The sequence below is a fragment of the Sander vitreus genome, chromosome 9, assembly GCF_031162955.1.
Source record: "Sander vitreus isolate 19-12246 chromosome 9, sanVit1, whole genome shotgun sequence".
In the NCBI taxonomy this organism is placed as follows: Eukaryota; Metazoa; Chordata; class Actinopteri; order Perciformes; family Percidae; genus Sander; species Sander vitreus.
Genome location: NC_135863.1, coordinates 11,103,676 through 11,127,692, shown reverse-complemented (window position 1 = coordinate 11,127,692; position 24,017 = coordinate 11,103,676). Strand labels below are relative to the sequence as shown.

Genomic DNA, 24,017 nt, shown 5'->3' with positions numbered 1-24,017 from the left:
ATTTAGTATATATTTGTTTCTATTTCTTTATTTACTGTTTATTCTTAGTAATGTTTAATATGCACATTTATATATGTATGTAACAATCACCAAGTCAAATTCCACGTAGAGTAACTACTGTGGCAATAAATTCCTTTCTGATTCTAATGCCCATTAAAATTCAAATTTACATTATCGCTGCTCATAAATAAAGAGGCACATTCAGGGAAGCAACAGAGACAAAATCAGATGCCCTTTAGACTTTAACTGACAAATCATTTACATGTCATTTAGCGGACGCTTTTTTTATGCAAAGCGACTTACTTGCTATTTATATCAGAGGTTGCACGCCTCTGGAGCAACTATAGGGATACATTGGTTGATGTATCGCAATGGGAAACGAACCCAGGTTGCCCACACCAAAGACATGTGGCATATCCACTGCGCCATCACCACCCCCACTTCATTTGAAGGTGATAGTTCTCAGCTTAATCGACTGAGTGTGATCCTCTCCTGCTGACCTACTTTATCAGCCTGACGACTGATTATCAGATTATACCTACCAGGGACAGAGGGGCGGGATCGATTTACATAGACAGTCAGAAGCGCCAAAATGTAAAGGAGTGATAAAGAGGATGCCTGTAGCTCTCTTCACGACAACACAGACACAGGTTGGTTCTTTGAAACGGGCTTTTATTGCTTTGCTCTTCTGTCCTTAATGCATCCACGTCACGCCGTGGAACTATATGTGAATGAACATAGTAAACACGTCAAATTAATTATATACATTACCGAAGAAAATAAAATACAAATTGCGCTTGGCGCGAATATAAACAAAGTTTCACATGTAAGATAAAATACCTCGTTGGCTGCTTGTCCTGAAGAGGTTCTTAAATCCTTTGAAAATCCTTTAGGGACCATTCGGTATTTATGGAATGGACCACTGGAGGAAAATAGGGGAGGGTCATGTCTTTTTATTCTTTGTTGATGGGAGGGTCATCCAATTTTCTTTAGTCTAGGGGGGAGGGTCACCCAACAGAACAGCAAAATTTCAAAGTGGCTTGTTTGGTGCATATTTATCCATGTAGCTCTCTCAGTCTCAGCCCCTATCACTAGCAGATGGGTCCCTCCATTTTTACTCAGCCAGACAATTTGAACTGTAGCTTTAGAAACCATGGGATTTCCCAAACTGAATAAATCCCACACGCACATATAAACACAAAACTGCTTTGCTTGCTCCATCATGTTGTAACTACGACATATGCTGAAAAAAATTATTTTATTCATTAGCATGATTGCCGTACTGTTTAGTTCAAAACACCGTACGAAAACATAACAGACCAGACGCAAGCTTTTATTTTGAAAGGTCAAAGCTCAAGCCTCAGACAGCACCAGCCGGGAGTGCATGAGACGGGAGGTCTCCAGGCTGCAGCCATACCCGACTCAAATATCCTTTCGGTCCGGAGAGAGAGTGTGAGTGAGTCAGACAGACAGACAACTAATGTTAACTAGCATTTTAGTTAGCAATAATTAGCCTGTTAATTAGCCGGCTAATATTTGGAATATTCATTGAAATATTCACTTTTTACATGAAAAAAAGTTACTCTCAGATGTGTCCAGTTTGGGACGTTGCATAGCATTACTGTATGTGCTGGGGTACATTTTCACATAATTTATATACAAGTGGACACTTGAGTATTACCCCCATATTGATATAAATACACCCAAAACGTGCTTTTAAGGATATTGTAGTGAAATATAGTGATTGTGATGTCATAATGCAGCAATAAAGGAGTCTTTAAAAACTTCTAATCGATTAAAGGTTAAGGCTGGTGATGATACAGGCTGGAGTCTGTATTTTTTAATCAATAAATCACATTAAATACCCAAACCACAGCCTGATAAATCTTCTTCCTCCAAAAACACATCAATGAGTAACATCTTGTTAAAAACACATCAATGAGCAGCATGTTGTTAGGAAGTGATTAGCTAGTAGTACACAGGTCATACTGTACATACTACAGGTAGCTACAGTGCATGTAAATACGTAAATCATTTACTACAAATTGTTTTAAGACCGACTTGAAAAATTTATTCTTTAACACCTACGCTGCCAACACACATCCTATACGCATGTTAAAGATTGACCTTTTCAGTAGAAATAAATGGGCATAACTCGAAGGGGGTCTCGCCCAGGGTGTAATTCAATGTAGAACCGCCACTGTTCGTGTTGGCAGCCTTTATACGATCAACTACTTAAGACTGTGAATATAAATTTTGTGAACGGTATACCTGAATCGCTTTGCGACGACACCCTTCTTCCTACCAATAAGAATAATTTACTCATTATAGATGATTTCATGAATGACGCCAGCAGTAATGTGGAGGTTCAAAACTATTTTACAAAATATGTTCACCATAGAAACCTCAGCTGCATATATTTAGTGCAGAATCTGTTTATTCAAGGTAAAGCTAGTCGCACCATCAGTTTGAATACAAATTACATGGTATTGTTCAAAAACCCACGAGACAAAAATCAGATACATTTATTGGGTAGACAGAGGTTTCCAGGAAACAAAATATTTTTTAGAGGCCTTTAATGATCCCACCAGTTCAGCATACGGTTATCTCCTGATAGATTATAAATCCAAGACGCCTGATATTTTAAGACTGCACTGATTAAGAACTGATTGTTCTGATCAGAACAATCTGTGCTGTTTCCAGGAAACATCTGTCTACCCAATAAACTTTTCTGATTTGTGTCCTTTGCATGCACACAAAGGTGCCGTATTACTGCTTATGTAGGAAAACTTAAATTACTTTATTTGATTCATATACAGCATTTTACAGTTTTTATCCATGGTGCAAATGGCTGTAATGCTGCCCAAAAATAAATAAAACACATCCTTAAAAATAAATACCAACACACACACAACTCAGCAGATGGGGGCACACTTACAGAATGATCTCTCAATTGCTGCTGATTGATTTATATCAGTCCAACAGACTTATGGTTTCTTTGAGACTAAAATAACACAAAAGAACAAAGCAGGTAAATTAACCTCCACTCACTCCAACACTAACCAGGCCCAGTGCACAAAACCAAACCTCCAGGAGACATTTCACAAAAACAAAACACACATTTGTTCCCATTGCAGCACCAGATAATTTTTCAAAACATTCAAAGTCAAAGAATTCTAGATTTTTGCAGCATTTCCTCTTACTGAAGAAGCCAAAAAAACAGTCGTTTAGTATTCAGTAAAAAGTATGAGTGTAACAGGGAGGACATCTGTACCTTATAGTTGATTAGATTTTTTTTTAATGATTTGTTTTGGGGGGCATTTCCCTTTTATTTGAGATGACAGTGGATAGAAAGGGCCGCAGGTTGGATTCGAACCCGGGCCGCAGCAAAGCACTCAGCCTACATGGGGCGCACGCTCTTACTGGGTGAGCTAAAGGTCGCCTCGTTGATTTGATTTTTGATGTCAGTTTTTTTAGTCGCATTATTTATAATATTTCTGTTTGATGTTGTAAAGTAAAAACCCTCCATAATATTGCAAAAGTATAGTTTTGATTGCATAAGATGAAATAAATGTTGAGTGAGAAAGTGCAACAATAAAATAAAAATCTACAGTAGAACTGCAACTATTGCTATTAATCAACTGTAAAATCTCCAAAAATAGTGAAACATTTCACCCAATTGATTGACATTTTTGCCTGATCAACAGTCTAAACCCCAAATATATATTTAGTTTACTGTCACAGAAGAGAAAACAAAAGCAGAAGCTGGAACCAGCAAATGTTCAATGCTTTGACTTAAATCAATTATCAAAATAGTCGCTCATTCATTTTCTTTCAATCGACTAAGCGATTAATGAACTACTTGTTTCAGCTATAAATCTAAACGGATTCCATTTCCACTGAGCTACAGTTTTAACATAACTGGTAAATTGCAGAGGAAAATGCTTCACATAAAAGGGTTTGAAAAATAAGGCAAAATATACGAGTTCATCCGTGCTGATATTCAAAGCACAAAAAATTCGATGTAGGTTTGTTCAATAGAATATAAGCAAACATCATCATCGTTAACAAAGAGGAATTCTGGAGCCACACGAGCTGAAAGTAACACTTCTTCAAAAACAGAAGTTACTGTTCCAAAGTCTTTTCCTCATCTAAACGCTGATATTTACCACCGGGTCATTTCTCTTAATTGGCACACGGAGTTGGGACAAGACGACAGGTTTGTTGTCGTCTGTCAGCCCTGAGGTCACTGCGGGGGTTGAGACAGCACCAGGCAGCTGGCCATCTGTGTTGCACTGTCTTCATTCACCGTCCAAGTCCAGCTTAAGCAGAGTTTCCTGGCGGCAGAGAAAACCTGCGTCAAGAGTCGACACACTGCACCACAATAAGCCTTTAACCTGATGGGAGCCGGTCAAGTTGTGTTTATCTGGGAAACTACCGGGGTGCTTTTTAAGAAAAACAGAGGTTTCATACAATATATCATCCAACCTCCTGGTAAAATTAAATAATTAAGGATTTCTTGAATTGTTTCATATATATAATTATTATTATTATTTTTTTTTAAATACGTCTTTTTTTATTTACTATTTTTCTTCTATTTGGTCTACAGGATGTCAGCAAAAAGCAAAATTGTTCATCACAAGGAACCAATAGTTTATTAACACATTTATTGACCATCTTCATTCAGCTGGAACACAGTTGGTGCATCTCCTAATGTTTTCCCCCTTCCTCCTCTCCTGTCAAAAGCTACCACCACTAGACAAAAGGCAGGAAATGTGGTGAAAGAGGAGATGAAGAGAGGAAAAGTAGGGGTCACTGGCTGCAGTAATGTATTCTAACTGGCTCTACTGAAGTGACTTCACGCCAGAAACACCGCCATTTTTAGCCATGCTAGCAGCAATATCAGAGTCTTTGGATCTGCGACTTCAGTCTAAAACTTCTCAACAACTATTTGCTGCATCGCCATGAAGTTTTTAAGACATTCATGGTCCACAGAGGACGAATCCAACTGACAGGTTGATTTTTTTTTTTTTTACTGAAATATCTTGACAACTTTTGGATGGAATGCAATGTATGATTTTTTTATCCTTACCTCTAGTGCCACTCTGTTAAATATTTCAACATCTACTAGATGAATTGGCACATCATTTTGTACAGCGTCACAATGCCGATAGTGTGGCTGTAGACTCTTGCGTCTTGCTTTCTACAAGTTTGGGTTTGAAAAACAAATTTAATTTAATATCTGGTATGTTTGGTGGCGATTTGAAAAAGTACTGTTTCATTAAGAAGATTTAAAAGGTTTTATGTCCAGGGTTATCTTTGCCTGACTGACCAGTCCCTCCAGGATTTCGCAGCCTTTTTTTTGAGATTGTTGTGGGAGCTTTTGTAAAAAATTGCAACAAAAGTTGTGGGAGACGGAGAAAATTGCAAAAAAAAAGTTGATTTTTTTTTTTTGTATAGTTCTTTAAAAATAAAAAGGAAACTGGTTTTGGGGAGAATAAAATTACTCTGGGCTGAGTTTTCTTAGTAACCTTACCAAAAAGGCTCAGGATGCTGCAAATGTTGGTATAATATGAAAATGGCTGGTGGATTTAAGACAAAAAATAATTTATTGAATGAATCAAATTTGACCATATCTGTCAGTGGCTTGTTGATCTTTACATTGTTAATTCATTTCCTATTATTACTTACAATAACGAGCGTAGCTGTCCTCAATTTAGGTCATCCTGTACTCTTCTCCGTTTTTCCTGCATCCACTGTGTGTGATTGTGTGAGTTTGTGTCAGTCGCGGGGGGAACTGAGCAGCCCTACCCGCTGCAGAGAGCCGACAGGAAACAGCAGCCGCTTTCAGCGACTTCATAGTAAAAACCGTTACATACGGCGTACATTGATGTTAAAATGTATACAGGTTGGCAGGACAGTCTCAAATGTTTTGCACGGTCTTTCGCTGTACGTTTTGTTGGTAAATGTGAGATGTTCGAGTCACACACACGTCTCATCTTAGAAGGAAATGAATTTGGCGACGTACGTGTGACGTCAACCCGTTCTCACTTCCGCTTGGTCATTGGCTCTCAGAGGAAAAGTTGCGGTGATTGGTCAAAATTGCGAGTAGCACCAAAGTCACGCTGATTGGTTGAATTTGCGTGGATTGGCACGATCACGACATCGCGAAATCCTGGAGGGACTGATTGACAGCCATCTCAGGCTTTCACACTCTGCAGTTGTGGTTGCCGTTTGCAGGACCTGCAGTACTACAGCTCCTCCATGGCTTCACACCATTGCTGAAATTTGGGTTTGAGAAATGTAAATATTATGTAATCCACGTCATGTTTTACAAATTTTAAGAATTTTTCTTAGCACAATGAAGTAGCCCCTGACCCGAAACATGTCTGGACGAGCATGACTTCCTGAGAAGGAAACACCTGTGGATCCTGTGACTTCAGGAGCAGCAGCTTTTCTTCAGCACTGGGGCAGAAACAATGGCTGTGCCAACATCAGTTCTTATATCACAGAAGGATAAAAACAACCAACTTTCTGCCTCCAGACTGGGATGGCACTGGTTTTTACAAAGATGGGATTCTACAGACTGTTGTTTCAATGATATTGTTAAAAAATGTCCTTAAGACAATCATAATTTGTTATAATGAACGTAATTTGCGTCAATGTTCAAAAGATATAAAGTCTATGACTTTCATGACCATAATTTTAAGCGTTTCCCTCAGAATGTTTCTTCGTCGAGGTTTTAAGGCCCCTAAAAAAATAAATATTATACCAGACAGGACAGCGATGCTGGTATTGTTTTCACCTTGTGAGTGTGTCATTATGACAAAATGTGGTCCTGGAGACACCTACTGTAGCAGAAGTTACCAACGAAGCAGTTTTGAGTATTTTGCCATGTGTTAATATTTATGTCTGTCTGCAGACAGATATCGTCACCGCAATAGTGTCGTCACCGTGCATAATGCAGTCACTAAACTTTACAGGTGTGTAGTTGAGATCAAAATGAAGGCCGAGTTGGGTTGGTCCGAGCAAGGGAAGTAGGAAAGGATAGAATGTAGGGAAGGGGCCCCCTCCACCCACGTTACTCCCCTGGCCCGAATTGGCTTCGCAGCTGGTGTGATCACATTGCAAGATGGTCTCTAGTTCTTTAGAGATATATATATATATATATATATATATATATATATATATATATATATATATATATATATATATATATATATATATATATATATATAGAGAGAGAGAGATATATATATATATATATATATATATATATATATATATATATATATATATATATATATATATATATATATATTCAACACTGTCCCAACAATCAACATCATTGGGTATTGTTAAGAGTTTAAAGACAAGGACACCCCTCCTCCACGCAGTTGCTAGTATGCAAGGAGGACAAAAACATGGACTCTTCAGAAGAGGTCATTATCTTCACTCGAGTTTCTGCGCAGGAAAGTCACCGGACGACACAATCTTCTGAACATAGCCTTACTGAGAAATACAGAGAGAGTTGTGTGGAGCTGATAGTCTTAATTAGCTTCACAGCAACTCATTTGGCAATGGGTTGAATGTAATGGACGATCATTAATATCAAAAAGTCATGCACTAAAGCTTTAAAAGCAAAGACATTCTACAGAAGAGACATAATGCGCTCTTCCAAAATAACCATGAAGTGGAAAATCCACACCTCTTTAAAACCGTTATATATATATCTCAAGTATACACATGTGCAGCTGAATGAATGCCATATCCTCTCTGAAGGTGAATGAAGGTGCCTGTGTGTTTGCTTTTTTGTGTGCACAAACTTCTCTTGCCTTCACAAGGCATGTGTTTGGAGCCATGTGCGGCCCCTGGATGATGAGCGGGTCCTGGGACTCTTTAAGGGAGATGCTCTGCTCAGTGAGAGACCTGGACGGTCTGAACTCCTCTCTCCACCACCACAGAGCCATTCCCACCAGCAGCACACTAAGAAACACTGGGAGAAACATGCAAGAATCAAATCACTCTCTGGAGCCTCTGCAGACATGAGGGTATCTTAAGAAGTCAACTTTCTGCACAGCACCCCCCTCACCTCCTCTGACTGGACAAACAGGTGGCTGAATAAAGCTGCAATACCACGAGGAACATTTGAAACACAAGTATACTATATAATAAACATATGCTAATAATATGTTCTAATATGTTCATTTCTTACACTGCACTGTAACTTTTATTCTTGTATTTCACAATTGTCTTATTCTATTTTAGCTGTTTTTATATTGAATTGAATTGCCTTGTTTCTGAAATGTGCTTTACAAATAAAGCTGCCTTGCCATTATTTGTAGAGGCCTCCCTATACACTCATGATGCTTTACGTGATAAACTAGGTAAGTAAATATACATGTAGCTTGAAACCAAGGAAGTAATGATAGACCAGACAGACAGACAGACAGATATGTAAATAAGCAAAACGTGGCAACTTTTGCAGCCATTGCAACATAAACACTGCTTTTGTTCCTTACGCCTGAATTCTTAAAAAAAATCTGCATGTGGAATCAATTGCTGAACAATAACAGATGACTGTTGTGTTTATGACTCAGCGGGAGTGACCATGTTGATGATGTACGGTGAAGTCACATTTATTTTCTCCATCTCACGGATGAAACATTTAAGTTACATCAAACTCATGCAGCTGGGAAACTGTAACAAAGAGTTAGAGGGACAAAATTAAATCAATACTTATCTTTTACAGTCAATATTTGATTAGAAGTCATTATTGTTACAGCAAATTTGTGCCAGTAACAAACTCTACCGTGACCCTACATTTGTTTTATTATATTTGTGTTGACGCTCACTGTTTGACAAGTATTATTTAGTAGGATTTATTATATTTAGCAATAGTGTGTTCCGTTGCCAAAAAGTTTCTTACTGATAAGAGAGAGGATTCCAGCAGACGTCGGGTCAGATAAAGTTGATGCAGGAACGGTGCGAGAAATGGCAGGAATTTCTTGAGGTGTGTTTTGTCCTTTTTCTGGAGGAGTGCAGCTGAACTCTGGACTCTCAGACAGTAGGTCGACAGTGCACTCGTGATGGCACAGCGTCCCCGTATGTCCACATACAGATGGACCTAAGAACAAGGTGAAGGTACACTCAGCTGAGAGGAACCAATGACTGCAAGGTGACTTTACTGTGGCTCAAAGGCCAGCAGCACAACAGAGTGTCCATCTTTCTCAATCTATACTTGAATGAACCATTCCAGTGACCATAAAGTCTGAGACATACAGTATGCGTTTCATTTTTTTGACTGCTCATACCGTTTGGTTGGAGAGCAGGTTGGATGATGACCACACCACCCGGTGAGGTGACGTTTGATAGCAGTACTTGGTGGTCGCCACCGTTGTGTTTGTTGGCTCGGCAGATGGAGCGTGTAACTTCTTCACTCCAATATACAAAACCCTGAAGCAGAATGGACAGAGTTAGCAGAACTGTTTTTTCACGGCAAAAACCAGAGCAATTACTTATTTATGATCAGTTGAAGGTTGAGTTAAAAGTTGCCCTGTGGTAAACAGTTGTATTTATATTTAGTGTTTCTCAGTATATCTAGTGTGTCTATCCTTGAGGCCAAAAAAACATGTTGAATCTGTCCTTCCTTGAAAGTTTTGTAAAGCCCATTTTTTTTAATATTGTGCACAGGCCTCTTGCAATACGCGTGTCGGCAGGAACGTAGAACACAAGATAGAAACAAAACGCAGACCATTAAAATCACTGCTCCACAGGTGGTCAAGAAATCTACTGTTAAGTTAGTAAAAAAAAATTAACACCTCTCTCTCCCTCTATACAGAGAACAATAACAAGTATTTTGGGCAGAGATTTGCACAGGTGGTATTCCAGCTTTAACAACCAATAACAACAGAAAAGTAGTAATGTTTAGACACTTAGCAGCAGTCAGACTCAGTAAGAAAGTAACAGGGAACTTGCGTTGTCAATCACTGCATTTACTTAAAGGCACAACATCTAATTCTGGAGTGTGAGTGACTGAGTGAGTGCGAGTGAGAGTGTGTGTGTAAAAATACACCAGTCCATCATAGGGCTGTAAAGTATTTTTATTTTTTTACCTCAAACACAGCCAGTCCGAAAGGCCGATCCAAATAACCGTTAGACTCTACCACTGTCTTACGGTCACGGCCGTCTAGATTTACTCTGGAGATGCTTCTCATTCCCTGGTCAACCCAGTACAGCAGCTGACGAGGCATATCTAGGGAGAAGAAAAAAAAATGAATCACATGAAACATGACTTGCACCATAAGCTGCAACACTGAGCTGTGATGACCTCTGACTTCTGCTCAAAGTGCGCGCGCACACGCACACACACACACACACACACACACACTTCCCGTTTTAAAAAAAAGGGGAAGCTAAGGGGTTCTCTCTTCATTAAACTTCTCTAAACAATGAATACAATATTTTAACATCTTCTGCAAGTTCAACAGAAATCCAAAACTCAGTCTACCAGTATATCTATGAAATGTCACAACATACCCAGAGAGAGAGCGACAGGGTAGAGTATTAAGGAAGTGACCAGAGCCATCCTGTCCCGACCGTCCAAGCTAGCTCTCTCAATCTTTGGGCGGCGACCAGACTGAGCCCAGAAGAGCAGCCTGAGAAAATAGAAGCAGCACAGTTTTTGGGATAAGATTCTTGCTTTATCCGGTTTTTAAATGTTCTTCTGTAAGTTATTTCTTGCATCTGACCTTTCTATATGAAAACACATTGTATTGCAACTTTTTCTATGAAATGTAATATAAAAGTTGTATTACTATTATCATTATTAGAGGATAGGGTTTTCTCCAAATTACCAAACAAAAAAAAAACAAAAAAAAACAGACAAATAAAATTAATAAGCCAAACCCCAAACTAAACTAAATGCATTTGGCTGGACCTGAACGTATTTGAGTAGAGAATAAAAAGTGTTATGTTTTGCAATGTACCATAATGTCCCTCCCTGGGTAACGTGCTTGAAAGAGTCTAACTGCCTCTTACTTTAAGTGGTGTTGTGTTCAATAATAAGAACCTGGGGGAAATATTTTAAACAATTTATATATAATATATACACAAGTTATTTAATGATTATGACGCAACAAAAAGTCATCTTAGGTAAAGCTTTGAATAGTCCTGCTGACGCGAGTACACTGAACCTCCTTGATGATGCCGTTAACTGTGAATTAATCTTATCCTACCCTCGGAGAGGATCCAGAGCCACTGCAGAAGGTTTGTCCAGTCCAGTGATAAGCCGACGCTGAGCCGAACCGTCTAGCAGGCCAACGTTAACAGAACCGCTCTCCATACTGGTCCAGTAGAGGAAATGGTGGACCCAGTCCACAGCCAGGCCCGACACTGAACCTTGAACTTTCAGCACCAACACTGAATCATGCAGCTTTCCATCCATGGAGATCCTGACAAACATCCAGGGGTAAAAGAAACATCTCTAAACGATATGACAAACAAGGTGTTTATTCAAAGCTCTGTTCTACCCAATCCATACAAACTCTGACTATGACAATGCATGGCTGCATCTTTCAATGGGCTCATTAATCTTTTCTAGCCATGCTAGTGAAATGCCTCAATAACTATTGATCTCCTGACTTTTAATCTATCCCCATCATCAGGTAAAAAACATTTTTTTCCTTTGTTTATGACCAAATACCTCCAACCTCCATTTCAATCAGCCTCAGCTTGTGTTTAGTGCAAAATCTTTAGTGGAAATGTCAGCATGTCAACATGCTAGACTGAACATGGTGAGCATAATACCTGCTTAACACCAGGATGTTAGCATAGTCATGGTGAACATATGCTCAAAGCACAACTGTGCCCAAATATAGACTCAGAGCCGCTAACATGGCTAAAGTGTTTACTATCTCTAGTTGGGGGGGTAGATAAATCATTGGCAAGCAAGGATCAACCTTTTATTTATCTAAAAGACAATAATTATAATCATTATCTGTAACATACAATGACTAGTTATTTTACTAGATGACTCTGTTGGTTAAAATGTTAAAAGACTTCAAGTTAAACTTCCATTCTGCAATCCAAGTCTGCAGAGTCACATAATGAAAGTAAAAATGATGTTTCACATGTGTAACACCAAGCAGAGAAACTGTTAGTAGGATTACCAACCACCCTTTAAATTCTTATCACTGAACAATTAGCAGCCACACAAAGAGAACAAAGCACAAAGAACCAGGAGTTCCTGTTTCTTTGTCAAGATGTTCGTTGTTTATTTATATATATATATATATATATATATATATATATATATATATATATATATATATATATATATATATATATATATATATATATATATATATATATATATATATATACACACACACACTTAAAAATAAGAGAGTAAGAATTAAGATAAAAAGAGCAGATTAAGTACAGTGGCATGTAGAGCCAGAGGTGGGGTGTGGAGAGAGTCAGGGTGGTTTCCAGGCCTTGTTAATAAGGCTAGTGGCAGAGGGGAAAAACTGTCCTTGTGATGTGAGGTTTTGGTCCTGATGGACCTCAGCCTCCTGCCAGAGGGGAGTGGCTCAAAGAGTTTGTTGCCGGGGTGGGAGGGGTCAGCGCCAATCTTTTCAGCACGCTTCAGAGTCCTGGTGGCGTAAAGGTCCTGGAGCAGCAGCAGATTGCAGCCAATCACCTTCTCAGCTGACCGAATGACACGCTGCAGTCTGCCCTTGTCCTTGGCAGTGGCAGCAGCGTATCAGATGGTGATGGAGGATGTGAGGATGGACTCAATGATGGCTGTGTAGAAGTGCACCATCATTGTCTTTGGCAGGTTGAATTTCTTCAGCTGCCGCAGGAAGTACATCCTCTGTTATGCTTTCTTCAGGAGGGAGCTGATGTTCAGGCGTGATAAGCATCCCTGACTGTGGTGTAACAGTGATCCAGAATGTTCTCCTCTGTGGTCGGGCATTTAATATGCCGTCTATATTTAGGTAGTACATGAGTGAGGTTTCCTTTGTTAAAGTCTCCAAGGACAATAACTAGGGCGGCGAGCATGCGCTGTGCGACCTGCACGTTGGCCTGCGGCGGGATGTAAACACCGACCAAAATGAATGAATGGAACTCACGGGGTGAATAAAAAGGCTTACAGTTTATGATGAAAGATTCCAGGTCAGGAGAACAATGCTGCTGGATCACTGTCACATCGTTGCACCAACCGCTGTTGATGTAGAAACAGATTCCTCCACCTTTAGTTTTGGCGGAGAGGTCCGTGTCTCTGTCCGCTTTGTAGAGTAGGAAGCCTGCCAGCTGCAGCGCAGAGTACGGTATTAATCCACAGAGCCACGTCTCCGTGAAGCACAAAACAGTAGATGAAGAAAAGTCCCTGTTTCCCCCCCAACAGCAGTTGTAATTCTTCCAGTTTGTTGGGCAGTGAACGCACGTTAGAGAGAAATATGCCCGGTAACGGTGTGCGTAATCCTCGCTGGCGGAGACGCACCAGCCCGTTTCCCTCTCCTCCGACGTTTCGCTGCGTGAGCAAAGGTGAGCGCACCTTTGACTAGAATGTCCAAAATTTCCAGTGTAGGGAGAAGAAAAGTAGGAAATAAATCCTCTGGCGTTGTTCCCCTGATGTTCAAGAGCTCTTCTCTGGAGAAAGAGATCCGGGTACCATCGCAAAAAACAAAGTTAAAACACAAAACAAAGCGCACAGAGACACAGTCGACCGTCTGCGGCGCCTTCTTAGGTTAATTTGTCCCTGTTAAATGAACTAATACAATTATTAAAAATTAGGAAAATGAAAATAAAAGTAATTAATGTCCTCTGTGGAGGTATTCTAGTCATGTTCAGCTATGAAAAGACCCCAGAAGACCCTGGTTTTTCCATTCAGCTCACAGATTGTGCCTTTAACAGGCATTACACAGCCCTACTCTGTTACCTGTATACGGAGCCTTTTCCTTGCCGGGCCCAGTACAGTGTTCGGTTAGAGGCCAAGGCCGCCACTGGCCCTGGTCCTGGTAAATGTGCAGCCGGTTCCCTGTACTCGGTGCCAGTGATGCTTGTCCAACACATTCCTTTAGAAGAGGTGAAAAACAGCTGAGCCTCATTCCCTGAAAGGACACACGAACAAAAATGGTTGTTCTTGTGCATTTTAATCATAACTAAAGATGTTGTGAGCTCATCTGAAATTCATGGTCTTGTTTGTGCCATTTTTTGCAGACATAATTTAAACCCTTCTCATAGAAATGAAAACCACGACAATTTTCCTCTCAGGCCTCCATATACTCTCCATGTACTTCCTCCATGTGTATTTTCCCACAAAATAAGTTCCAATTCCTACATTAAAAAAATAATTAGGGCCCGAGCGCTGACAGCGGTGAAGGCCCTTTTGAAACTGAAGGAATTATTATTCCTTCGTCCTGCAAATGAATCGCCTTTTTTCCGTATTTTAAGGGTTTCGGGAATAGGCGCACAAAAATGGCTCGCTAGCACCCCCCTACAAAACTTTAAAAAAATTTAGCCCCTGCAGTAGGTTTAACATAGACTCACGAAACTTGATACACATATGAAGCATATCAAGACGTACGTCATTGGAGCCATACCCTAAACCCAACAGGAAGTCCGGCATTTTGAATTGAAAGTTCGAAATTAGTGCAATTTTGGCCATTTCCACATGTCGTACTTTAACAAACTCCTCCTAAAGATTTCATCCGATCAACTTCAAATTTGGTCTGTGCCATCTTAAGATGTTAAAGATGAAAAGTTATTAAAAGAAAAACTGTGTCATAGGGCATGGCCGTGGCGGCCATTTTGTGCGTTTCGCCATCGAAACAGGAAGCAGGTGTAACTTGAGTGTACATTGTCCAATTGGCTCGAAACTTTTCAGGATTCATAAGAGTCCAACCCTGACGACATCTAAAAGGTATGATATTTACTCAAAGTCATAGCGCCCCCTAGTGGCAACAGGAAGTAGGCCTAAAAGTCAAGGTGCTATATTTTAACAAACTCCTCCTAGAGATTTCATCCGATGGACTTCAAATTCGGTTTGTGTCATCTAAAGACCTTAAAGATGAAAAGATATTAAAAGAAAAACTTTTCATCCAACGGTGTGGGCGTGACATGGCGGCCATTTTGAGTGTTTAGCATTGAACGAGAAAGTGTCTGTAACTACAGTGTACATTGTCATATCTGCTTGAAATTTCCCACAATCAACAAGAGTCCAGGCCTGAGGACATATACAGGCCAAAATTGACTTTTGGTCATAGCACCCCCCGCTAGCAACAGGAAATGCAAGGTCGCAAGGAGCAGCGTCCGCTAGTAAACCCGACGCGCGCAGAGGCGCGAGGGCCCGTCCAAAGCTGCTTGCAGTAGGGCTGCACGATATTTTGTTTCATCATCTACATCGCGATGTGCGCATGCGCTATAGTCACATCGCAGGAAGTTGCGATGTTGACGCTACAACTTCTTTGCTGCCACAAGTAAACCACAAAGGTGGTCATGTGACGTAACGTTAGTCCGACGGGGACTAATTTCCCTCTCCAAAATCACTTCAGAAGAGTAGTCACAGCTTACTTGCTTTGGTTTTTGTAAAGCCTTAAAGTTCAACAAAGACTGGTTCACATAAGAAAATTTACTTTTTCATTTTTATTTTCTATGTAGATGCAGTCTCCTACAAAATCACCCCAGTAGTTGAGAATTATTTAGTATTTCTAAATAGGGGTATTTATGTCCTCTTGTAAAGATTTGTCTTTTTTTTCATATCGCAGGGAAAATAAATAAATATCGCAATGTAAGTTTTTTTCAATATCGTGCAGGCCTAGCTCGCAGCTTTAATTTCAATGATCAAAATTCCCCAGTTTAAAAGTGATAGTTTTTAGTTCATTTATAGTCAATGTACCTATAGTAGATGGCGGTCAGCACGCCCCCAGTTTGGAGAAGCACACACTTTGCAACCCTAGGCATAACATGCCATAAGACCTAACATTGCTTTTGTATGTGTATCCCCCCCGCCCCCATAAACATTAACTATTGAATTTGTGAAACAAATTTTTTTTTTTCTCCAAAATTTCCAAGCTCAACCTGTCAGCCATATCAGTCAAGTAACACATCAAGGGGCATGAATAAAAGCAACCACAATCAAATAAAACAGTGATGTTATTAGTGGGAGTGTGAACAAATTCAGGTTCATGTTTTAGCATCGTATCGGCACCATATCAGAAAGGAAATATCACCCAATACCAACACAACTGTAATTTCTATTACAATGGAAAGGGCGTCACTCAATAGCAGATCACAAAAGAAACACTCCTGTGGACTTTAGTATCATGTTAAAAAAATACGTCTCCAGTGCATGGATTGACGTCCGCTAATGCGTTTGTACGTTACACATACACTATAAAAGCAGTCATTGTTTATTTAAGGTGGAACAAGTCCTGACTGAGTGTACTTAGCAAAATCAGGTTTCCAACTTGAACAAACCTGCCACTGATAAAATAAAAATGGCACGTGCAAAAATGTATTCTAGGGAGTTCTTATGCAAATATGACCATGCATTTTTGAGTCGGGCTCACAGCAGTGGTTATTTGTACTTGTGTTTTTTGGATTTCTGTGGTAAGATAAACAAACTTGTGTTTCACCTTTGGCCTTGCACTCTCTGGTTGTTGGATTCATCTGGTAGTCCTCGTAGCAGTCGCAGGCGAGGCTGCCGTTCATGTGAACACACAGCTGATCGCACACATCGCTCTCCAGGCACGTGTCGACCTCTAGATGTAAGAAGGGACACTTGAAAAGGAGTTTTGAGGACGGAGCATATATGTGTTAAAAATTACTTTGTAGCAAAAATAGTCAGATATATTAAGGTAGTTTTGTGCGATGGTCAGGACTAGTCTCGCATTGCCAGACCTTCCTCCACAGCGCTGCGGAGGAGGGTCTGGCTAGTCCACACAGCATTCCGGGATGGGAATAAAACTGAATTTTGAATGTCAACACAAAGAAAGCGGAAGGTATGGGACCCGAACAATCCCCGAAGTGGAAGGTCGTCGATATAGTCTAGGTCAGGACAAATGTTCATAACTGGTAATGTAAAACAGGTATCAAGCTGCTCTATCACTGCCACTCACCTTCACAGTGGCTGTCTCCGACCAGCCTCATGTTGCCGGGGCAGTCGCAGTGGAATCCCATCTTCTGGTCAACACACAGATGAGAGCAGCCACCATTATTGACCTCACACTCGTTCTGATCTGCAAAAACAACCCTAACATCAGTGGTTTCATACAAAGAATGCTGTTATTTGAAAGCATGATTAATATGAAACTTTTTTGTTCATGCTCACATACAGAACATTGTTTGAGTTACAAACAACGTCCCAAATGAGAAATGGTGTCCAGATGGGTTAAGAAAGTATTAAATGGTGACATGAAACATATAATATCAGAAAAAGAAAGCAACTGGCATAGCTACATGTTGATAATGCAGCAAAAACATTTTGTTCTTTGATGATATCCATGTCTTCCTAGGCCAGCTTCCCATCTTATGACCATCCTATGAAGTTCAAACATACTAGTCTCAATCATATATGGCTAATCTGTTTACTTCAAGTTCAACCTTAAACTGCATTTAGGAACAACCTTTTCCCACCCAGAAAAGTTCATAAAAACGTACGCATCCTGTTTATTGTGGCATTTCCATTGTGGAGAAGATTGAGAATCTGTGTCCCAAAATGCTGGAAGTCACTGTGCAGCATGGAGCAGAACTATACAGCCCTCTGCTGGCTGGTTAGTAAAACATCAAGTGTTACACACAAGCACTGGAATACAGCATGTGGTTGTTAACACCTCATTCCAAAACCACCATGAAAAGACCTTTGCAAGATTTGTTGTCATTTAGCCCCAACAGCATTGAAGGTGTCATTATGCTTCAACAGAAGGACTTGTCGGATGGTTAAACAGAAACTGAAACGCCCTCCCTCTCCACAACGTTCTACTTCTGTTGCTTTCATGTGTACAACCTAGTGAACAGCATAAAATTACTTTGAGAAGAGACTGTCCAAAAGTGTACTACCTTTTCCTCATTTAAACGATTATGAACGTGTACACACTAGTTTGTTTGGAGTACACCCCTGCCTTTAGTTGGCACTGACGCTGATGTTGGGGGATGAATGTGGTTGGTGTTCCAGTTCACTCCGAAGGTGTTGGATGGGATTGAGATCGGGACTCTGTGCAGGCAGTAAAGTTCCTCCACACCAAACTGTGAAAACCACGTATTTATGGCATGGTGCACAGCGGCATTGTCACATTGGAACAAGAAAGGGCATTCCCCCAAACTGTTAGTAAAAATGTCTTTGTATCCAGTAGCATACACATTTCCCTTATTGGGACTAATAGCCCAAACCAGGTATGTGGACAGTGTTGTCTACATACTTTTGTATAGTGTACTTGATACCGATTTTCTTTCGTTTTGCCCGTATCACTCACCACAGTTGTCCTCATCGCTGCCATCAGAGCAGTCTGGTGCGTTGTCACACCTCCAGGTCTGGCGGATGCAATGCCCGTCTCCACACTGAAACTCAGACGCCGTACACTTGGGAGACATCTGCGGGCTTAGCCAAGACAAACCACACAACTCCCAAGACTCATCCCGCCGGTTTTTGCAGTCAGTTCGCCCATCACACAGCTTGTCTCTGGGAAGACAGGTGTCAGACGGCTCGCAGGAGAAGAAGCCAGGTGTGGTGCAGTTCTGGCAGAAGGCCTCGTCACTCCCGTCCCCACAGTCGTCCACGCCATTGCAAAGGAAACGTGGAGATATGCACCGTCTGCTGCGGCAGGCAAATTCATCTTTTTTACACCACAGGTGACCTGTGAAGAGTGAGAGTCGATAATTAGGTCTGTACAGAGTCTCTGTTACTACAAATAGAAAAATGTGGGGGTTTTTTTTTTACAGTTATTCACTAACATCACCAGAAACATTAGGGGTTTCCACATCTTGGTATCTGATTGCTGTTGAGTGTTTCAGTTTGTAATACATCTCTAAAAGGCAGTTTCAGAGAAACTCAAGAGAGCAACAAAAATGAAATATTATGTAACATCAGTGTGAACTCAAATGAAGAAATTATAAAAATAAAAAAACTGTTTGATGGCGGGGGGGGAGAAATCTATTAAGGCAGACTAATACATTTTTTAAACACTATATATTTTCATCCGAACCAGCTGTGTAATGAGTTGATCATATTAGTTCATATGCAGTGCCTCTCTAGATCACATCCACCCAGACCTTGAGTGGGGTGTAATGTAAGAGTGAGCAATATCAATAAAATATTTTATCATATTGATATATATTGTGATATAGAACATTTTTAAGAAAAATCAACTGAGAAACTGTTATGGATAAAAATAAAAATAGAAAAACGGACAGGAATGGCCAGCAAATCAATACCTGTTAAATCAAAAAAACTCACATTGGAACAAAAATTATATAAAAATCCAATGTTGTCATGAAGAAATTCTGCTGAATGTTTTGCAACATTGCCACAATTGCCTAATCTACCCAGAATTACTGAACTTGCTAATTACTAATGACTCTTTATTCTAACATGACTGAAATTGCACTGGGTTGCTCTGTGACCGGCAGATTGTTTCCTCTTGCATTTACAGTATCCATTTGCACTGTCTCCCAGTAAAACCACAGTCTACTGCACCTATGAGTGAGAGAAAGTAAATATTGTTCACTAACTACATTTTCCTGGCCGACATTCAATCCAGCAACTTTCAGCTCCAAGTCTCACGTCTTTAACCTCTAAGCAACACTGCTAATATTCATACCTGCTGGCATTCCTCACATCAGCAGTGTTTATTTTTCATGCCTGCTGCAATCACATTAAATCCTTTCAGAACACTTTCTCCTGCAGAGTTTTTCCTTTGCAAACGTTATGCAGCTTCTGGTTCACGCTGAACACAAAATCCCTCCGGAATTCAATATCAAAGTCTCTTATTACTTCAACAGGATTATAAGATAAAAATCTGCAATGGTATTTCTCCCACACAGTGCAGGAAAATGAGACAATAGTCGGTTATAATCAGCTAAAACGGCATTACACAATTCTTAAGACAACCAGTGTAGGTAAAAGTGCACACGCTGCGCAACACGATAATTAGACATGGTGAATGAACTGGTTAGACTTTGACACTTTGTGTTGGTGATGCCTCTGATAGAGCAGAAAAATCCCAGATAATCACCTTTGTTCTAAAGTCCCCAGCCAGTGTGGACTCGGCATTGTGTGTGTGGTAAAGTGCAACCGTCATGATGATGCAGTCTTCATGCAGAGCACCATATTTCTGACCTTCAAAGTCACACTGTCAAACTTCTTAGTGTCTTTTTTTTTTGGCTCCACACGGCATCAGGCAGGACTGGATGATGTCAGTTTTGCATTTACTTTTATCATTGTTTATCATTCTCTCTCTCTCTCTCTCTCTCTCTCTCTCTCTCTCTCTCTCTCTCTCTCTCTGAGAAGCAGCATTCAGTTTGTATGCAACACATATCTAGAACAAACTCCCAGAAAACTTGAGGTTTGCTCTGACTCAATTCATGTTTAAAACCTTTCCGTTTGCCACTACCTTTTATTAAATTAGGGACTATCCATTCTTGTTTTCATTCTCCTATTTAAGTCATACACACACACCTTTTTATACTGCCTTTTTTATCTCTTGTCGAATGCCTTTTCATGTCTTGCATAAAGCACTTTGAATTGCTTTGTCAATGGTTTATGCTGCCAGAAAAAGAGCTTGGTAAAAAGAAAACCAGTGGGCATGTGTGTGGTTTGGGATCATGTTGTCAACATTGTAGTCACCACAGTGGTGTTCATCTGATCCGTCTTCACAGTCTGTGTGTCCGTCACACACGCTCGGTCTCGGGATGCACAAGCCATCGCTGCACCTGAACTCCAGCTGCTCGTGGCAGGCGGGCAGAGAGCGACCTGCAACACCTGAAACACGAGCAAGCAGACAGTTTACGGTTACTGTGCAGACTGAGTCAGTGGATAAAATAACCAGTCAAAGACATCACAAAAGACAATATAATAATTCTGTAATAAACAGGAGGAAAAGTCAGAAAAACCATGACAATTTATACTTTACATCTTATATGTTGTATTTTATAAATATATCATGTTGTCAATACACAAACAAAAAATAGCATACGCCAAACAAAAATAAAGAAACAATTGGTATTTACGGCAGAGCTTTTATATTTTTACATGATTATATGTCATGTGATGACATAAAGCCTATACTGAAGCCTAAAAACTGAAGTTATTAATTTTTAAACCTTTTCTCTGCATTTTAAGCTCTTTACTAGAATTCTGTCACATGTTCTATCATAAAACCAACAAAACTGCAGACAAATTAATCTCATTCTTATCAAATCAAAGTGTTTCTGTCTGCAGGTATACTGTAGAGAATAATTTGATAAATTTTCTCTCCGAGCCAATGAGCTCAAATTTGGACTCATTGGGCTGACAGATCAATTACAATTTCAATTACAAATGGCTATTTAGTCCATATCTAATTTAGATAAGCAAGTATTGAGTTTATATTATATACAGTCAGGTCCATAAATATTGGGACATCGACACAATTCTAATCTTTTTTGGCTCTATACACCACCACAATGGAGTTGAAATGAATTGAACAAGATGTGCTTTAACTGCAGACTTTCAGCTTTAATTTGAGGGTATTTACATCCAAATCAGGTGAACGGTGTAGGAATTACAACAGTTTGTATATGTGCCTCCCACTTTTTAAGGGACCAAAAGTAATGGGACAGATTAAAAATCATAAATCAAACTTTCACTTTTTAATACTTGGTTGCAAATCCTTTGCATGCAATTACAGCCTGAAGTCTGGAGACATCACCAGACGCTGGGTTTCATCCCTGGTGATGCTCTGCCAGGCCTCTACTGCAACTGTCTTCAGTTCCTGCTTGTTCTTGGGGCATTTTCCCTTCAGTTTTGTCTTCAGCAAGTGAAATGCATGCTCAATCTGATTCAGGTCAGGTGATTGACTTGGCCATTGCATAACATTCCACTTCTTTCCCTTAAAAAACTCTTTGGTTGCTTTCGCAGTATGCTTCGGGTCATTGTCCATCTGCACTGTGAAGCGCCGTCCAATGAGTTCTGAAGCATTTGGCTGAATATGAGCAGATAATATTGCCCGAAACACTTCAGAATTCATCCTGCTGCTTTTGTCAACAGTCACATCATCAATAAATACAAGAGAAGCAGTTCCATTGGCAGCCATACATGCCCACGCCATGACACTACCACCACCATACTTCACTGATGAGGCGGTATGCTTTGGATCATGAGCAGTTCCTTTCCTTCTCCATACTCTTCTCTTCCCATCACTCTGGTACAAGTTGATCTTTGTCTCATCTGTCCATAGGATGTTGTTCCAGAAATGTGAAGGCTTTTTTAGATGTTGTTTGGCAAACTCTAATCTGGCCTTCCTGTTTTTTGAGGCTCACCAATGGTTTACATCTTGTAGTGAACCCTCTGTATTCATTCTGGTGAAGTCTTCTCTTGATTGTTGACTTTGACACACATACACCTACCTCCTGGAGCGTGTTCTTGATCTGGCCAACTGTTGTGAAGGGTGTTTTCTTCACCAGGGAAAGTATTCTTCGGTCATCCACTACAGTTGTTTTCCGTGGTCTTCCGGGTCTTTTTGGTGTTGCTGAGCTCACCGGTGCGTTCTTTCTTTTTAAGAATGTTCCAAACAGTTGATTTGGCCACACCTAATGTTTTTGCTATCTCTCTGATGGGTTTGTTTAGATTTTTCAGCCTAATGATGGCTTGCTTCACTGATAGTGACAGCTCTTTGGATCTCATATTGAGAGTTGACAGCAACAGATTCCAAATGCAAATAGCACACTTGAAATGAACTCTGGACCTTTTATCTGCTCCTTGTAAATCGGGATAATGAGGGAATAACACGCACCTGGCCATGGAACAGCTGAGCAGCCAATTGTCCCATTACTTTTGGTCCCTTAAAAAGTGGGAGGCACATATACAAACTGTTGTAATTCCTACACCGTTCACCTGATTTGGATGTAAATACCCTCAAATTAAAGCTGAAAGTCTGCAGTTAAAGCACATCTTGTTCGTTTCATTTCAACTCCATTGTGGTGGTGTATAGAGCCAAAAAGATTAGAATTGTGTCGATGTCCCAATATTTATGGACCTGACTGTATCTTTACACTTACATATGAAAATATGTAAGGATGCAATGCAAAGAAGGGGTCAGATAACCTCCGGAATGCCGCCTTGTTTTTTTAATCTTTCTAGCTTTATTGACAAATAAATATGTATTTTAGTCCAAATATGAAATGATCTGGAACAAGGTTTAGACCGGCATCCTGTAACATATTATATTTGTTTAGCAACAACACTAAAACTAGGAAAACATTACCATTCAAAGAGCAAGTTGACTTGCGTAGTTTGTGCATAGCAAACAGATTTCATTCAAACCGACAGGTCTGCTCGACTGTAAACTCGGTACGTCCCTCCATTTAGAAAATAACGCTTAAAACAAACAGCTCTTTAACGTCACACACATGCACAAGTAATATCAGCACCTTACCCCAAATATGACACCAGGTTAGAGGCGCGAGAAAAAGAAATAAACCTCCAAGGTGTCCCATGCTTGATTGGTGTCCTCCACATTGCACGTGGCGCGGAATGATGACGCAAGAGTCGATTCCGTTTGGTAAATGCAAGTTATCATCATTAAGTTTATATACTGTCTATTGTTATTACCGTAAACGTTAACGGTCGATACCAATTTATTTCTCAATGCAATAGTTTAAAAATTAAATTAATATGGCCTCTGCTGTTCCTTTTTCATTTATTTTATTCCGTTTTTATTGCGCAGATAAACACAAAAATGCTGCTCAATATGTCAGCATGAGCTTAAAATATGTTCTAGTAATCTGGTACCAGACATAATAACCTACATACATAC

The 24,017-nt window shown here is 40.0% G+C and overlaps 1 protein-coding gene across 2 annotated transcripts; it reads right to left on the bottom strand.

The window, feature by feature from the left end:
- Window positions 1-655: 655 nt before the first annotated feature.
- Window positions 656-23,734, bottom strand: LOC144523280 (low-density lipoprotein receptor-related protein 8-like). 2 transcript variants are annotated; one of them, XM_078258740.1, is made up of 13 exons: window positions 23,637-23,734; window positions 20,849-20,983; window positions 18,480-18,860; window positions 17,127-17,246; window positions 16,644-16,769; window positions 13,946-14,117; window positions 11,238-11,453; window positions 10,540-10,658; window positions 10,116-10,255; window positions 9,315-9,456; window positions 8,930-9,127; window positions 7,827-7,996; window positions 656-4,337 (listed from the first exon to the last, which is right to left on the bottom strand). In XM_078258740.1, exons 1-13 carry the CDS (start codon window positions 23,695-23,697, stop codon window positions 4,302-4,304), a joined length of 2,016 nt encoding a protein of 671 aa, XP_078114866.1. In that variant the 5' UTR covers window positions 23,698-23,734; the 3' UTR covers window positions 656-4,301. The 2 variants fall into 2 exon arrangements, with proteins under 2 accessions (XP_078114866.1, XP_078114867.1); XM_078258741.1 differs by having other exon boundaries at window positions 7,836-7,996.
- Between the last annotated feature and the right edge of the window lie 283 nt (window positions 23,735-24,017).

What these genes read in the sequence shown, in the direction of transcription:
- LOC144523280 (XM_078258740.1), bottom strand. Translation starts at nt 23,697, where the DNA reads ATGGGACACCTTGGAGGTTTATTTCTTTTTCTCGCGCCTCTAACCTGG. An exon ending in CAGCGATGAGGACAACTGTG is followed by an intron (nt 17,247 to 18,479) that starts GTGAGTGATACG and finishes TTGTTTTTGCAG; the next exon opens with ATCAGAACGAGTGTGAGGTC. An exon ending in CCCTGTCGCTCTCTCTCTGG is followed by an intron (nt 10,256 to 10,539) that starts GTATGTTGTGAC and finishes TCTTCTCCCTAG; the next exon opens with ATATGCCTCGTCAGCTGCTG.